Genomic DNA, 3,558 nt, shown 5'->3' on the forward strand with positions numbered 1-3,558 from the left:
ACCCTGGGGAGATGGGGACACCATGGGGAGATGGGGGACATTGGGACACCTTGAGGACATTGGGGACCCCCTGGGGCGCCTGGGGGAGAGTTTGGGCCCCCAGGCCCATGGGGGTCTTCGGGTGCCCCTGGGGATCTCTGGGTGCTCATGGGGGGTCTTTAGGTACTTATGGAGGGTCTCTGGGTGCATGGGGAGGCCTCTGGGTGCTCATGGGGGGGTCTCTGGGAGGTCTCTGGGTGCCCATGGGGGCATCTGAGGGGTCTTTGGGTGCTCATGGTGGGTCATTGGGTGCCAGTAGGGTCTCTAGGTGCTCATGGGTGCTCTTTGGGTGCCCATGGGGTTATCTTGGGGGGGTTTCTGGGTGCTCTTGGGGGATCTTTGGCTGCTCATGGGTGCTTTTTGGGTGCCCATGGGGCTATCTGGGAAATCTTTGGGTGCTCTTGGGTGTCTTTGGGTGCCCATAGGGGCTCTTTGGATGCCCGTGGGGGTCTCTGGGTGCTCATGAAGGCTCTTTGGGTGCTCATGGGTGCTCTTTCGGCGCCCAGGGGGGTCCCTGGGTGCTCATGAGGGTCCCTGGGTGCTCCTGGTGGGTCTTTGGGTGTCCATAGTGGATCTCTGGTGACTCTCTGGGTGCCCGGAGGGGTCCCTAGGGTGCCCCCCGTCACCCTGCCCCCCCCAGGCACCCCAACGTGCTGCGGCTCTACAACTACTTCCACGACCGCAAGCGGGTCTACCTGATCCTGGAGTACGCGCCGCGCGGCGAGCTCTACAAGGAGCTCCAGAAGTGCCACCACTTCGACGAGCAGCGCAGCGCCACGGTGAGCGCCACCCATGGGTGCCCCCACCGCCCGCGGCCCTCCTCACGGAGCTCGTGGAGCAGCCGGAGGCCGCGGGTCGGCTCGCCGGGAGGTTCTGGAGAACCTCCTGGACATGCTCCACCAAGGATACGGGCCCTTGGGTGCTGCTGGGGACCCTGGGGTGCTGATGCTGAGGTCAGGATGGAGTTGGGGACCTCAGCGGGACATTAGGGGCACCCTTGGGTGCTCTAGACCCCACGTTTCTTCTCACCATGAGGTTCTGGAGAGCCTCCTGGATGTGCTCCATCAAGGATAAGGGCCCTTGGGTGCCGTTGGGGGGGTGATGTTGACGTCAGCGTGGAGTTGGGGACCCAAGGGTGACATTAGGGACACCTTTAGGGTGCTCCTGACCCCACGTTTCTTCTCACCGTGGGGTTCTGGAGAACCTCCTRGACGTGCTCCACCAAGGACCTGGGCCCTTGGGTGCCCCTGGGGCCCTTGGGGTGCTGAGGGTGGCGCGGGTGACACGCCGCCGTGTCCCCCGGGCGCAGGTGATGGAGGAGCTGGCGGACGCGCTGATCTACTGCCACCGCAAGAAGGTCATCCACCGGGACATCAAGCCCGAGAACCTGCTCATGGGCCTCAAGGGCGAGCTGAAGATCGCCGACTTCGGCTGGTCGGTGCACGCGCCCTCGCTCAGGTGGGTGCTCGGGGGCACCTTGGGGTGCTCGGGGACCTCTGAAGGACCATGAGGGACCTCCCAAGGTCCAGGGGTCCCATGGGGTCTCTTGGAGAAGATCCTGGGGTCATGGGGACCACGAGGGTGTCACAGACCTTGGGGGCACCTCAGGGTGTCCCAGGGGACACCTAAGGAACCCCAAGGGGGGTCCTGGTCCTCAATGGAGGTTCCTGGTCCCCAATAGGAGGTTCCTGGTCCCCAGTGGGTGTCCCCCACCCCAATGGGTGTCCCCAATGGGTGTCCCCACCCCAATGGGTGGCCCTGTCCCCAGCAGAAGGTTCCTGGTGCCCAAAGGGGGTTCCTGGACCCCAAGAGGTGTCTCCAATGGGTGTCCCCGTCCCCAAGGGAGGTTCCTGGTCCCCAAGGGAGGTTCCTCCTCCTCAATGGGTGTCCCCGCTGGGTGCCCCCCACGCACTGGGTGCCCCCCGGCTCCCCGCAGGCGCCGGACCATGTGCGGCACCCTGGACTACCTGCCCCCCGAGATGGTGGAGGGGCGGCCGCACGACGAGAAGGTCGACCTGTGGTGCCTGGGGGTGCTGGCCTACGAGCTGCTGGTGGGGCGGCCGCCCTTCGAGAGCGCCTCGCACGGGGACACGTACCGCCGCATCACCACGGTGGGCCCCGGCGTCCGGGAGAGGGCCCCGGCGTCCGGGAGGGCCCCGGCGTCCGGGAGAGGGGCCCCGGCGTCCGGGAGAGGGGCCCTGGCGTCCGGGAGGGACGTGGGGATGGGGGGACATGGGGACACCTCGCACGGGGACACGTACCGCCGCATCACCACGGTGGGCCCCGGCGTCCGGGAGGGCCCCGGCGGCCGGGCAGGGCACCCAGTGCCCCCCCCCGACGCTGGGGCCCCCTAACGCCCCCCTCCCCCCCAGGTGGACCTGCACTTCCCGGCCTCCATGTCGGAGGGCGCCCGCGACCTCATCGGGCGCCTCCTGCGGCACCGGCCGGCCGAGCGGCTCCCGCTGCGCGGCGTGCTGGAGCACCCCTGGGTGCAGGCCAACTCGCGCCGGGTGCTGCCGCCCGCCTACGCGCCCCCCTAGTGGCCCCCCGCACCCCTGGGACCCCACAGGCACCCCCGGCACCCATGGGTGCTGCCAGACCCATAGGGACCCCCTGGCACCCATGGGACCTCGTAGGGACCCCCAAGCACCTATGGGTGCTGCTCTACCTGTAGGGACCCTGTAGAGACCTCCCAGCACCCATGGGTGCTGCCAGCCCCACAGGCACCTCTGGCACCCATGGGTGCTGCCAGACCCATAGGGACCTCCAGCACCCGTGGGACCTTGTAGGGACCCCCCAGCACCCGTGGGTGCTGCCAGCCCCATAGGGACCACATAGGCACCCCCCAGCACCCATGGGTGCTGCTGCCCACCTACACGCCCCCCTAGGGACCCCCAGCATCTGTGGGACCCCATAGTAACCTCATAGGCACCCCCGGCACCCATGGGTGCTGCCAGCCCCATAGGGACCACATAGGGACCCCCTGACACCCATGGGTGCTGCCCTCCCCCTAGGAACCCTCCCAGCACCCATAGATGCTGCACTCTCCATAGGGACCCCATAGAGACCCTGGAGCACCCATGGGTGCTACTGTCCCCCAGAGGGACCCCATATGGACTCCTGAGCACCCATAGGTGCTGCCCCCCCCCCCCCAGGGCCCCCATAGGGGCCCCCATAGCACCTTTGGGTGCTGCCCTCTACATCTGTGGGGGGCTGGGGTGCTGCCCCTTACATAGGGACTCCCCTAGGGACCCTCATAGCACCCATGGGTGCTGCCCCCCAGGTAGGGACACCCATAGGGGTGACTATAGCACCCTTGGGTGCTGCCCCCCTCCCCATAGAGACCCCCATAGCACCTTTGGGTGCTGCCCCCCCCATAGGGATCCCCATAGGGACCCCCATAGCACCTATGGATGCTGCACCCTCATAGAGTCCCCATAGCACCCTTGGGTGCTGCCTCCTACATCCATGGGGTCCCTGGGTGCTCCCCCCTATAGGGACCCTGTAGCACCCATGGGT

General features: G+C 67.3%; 1 protein-coding gene across 1 annotated transcript; it reads left to right on the top strand.

Annotated features, from left to right (window-relative positions):
• Positions 1-679: 679 nt before the first annotated feature.
• On the top strand, positions 680-2,579 carry LOC112957874 (aurora kinase B-like; the record flags this gene model as incomplete). The annotated part of the gene is made up of 4 exons (XM_026051633.1): positions 680-818; positions 1,349-1,497; positions 1,976-2,150; positions 2,412-2,579. Coding segments are annotated over 4 exons (631 nt in total), but the record flags the coding sequence as incomplete, so codon positions are not given.
• Positions 2,580-3,558: the final 979 nt, after the last annotated feature.

This window comes from Nothoprocta perdicaria, unplaced genomic scaffold, assembly GCF_003342845.1.
Source record: "Nothoprocta perdicaria isolate Ctin4 unplaced genomic scaffold, notPer1 scaffold_774, whole genome shotgun sequence".
In the NCBI taxonomy this organism is placed as follows: Eukaryota; Metazoa; Chordata; class Aves; order Tinamiformes; family Tinamidae; genus Nothoprocta; species Nothoprocta perdicaria.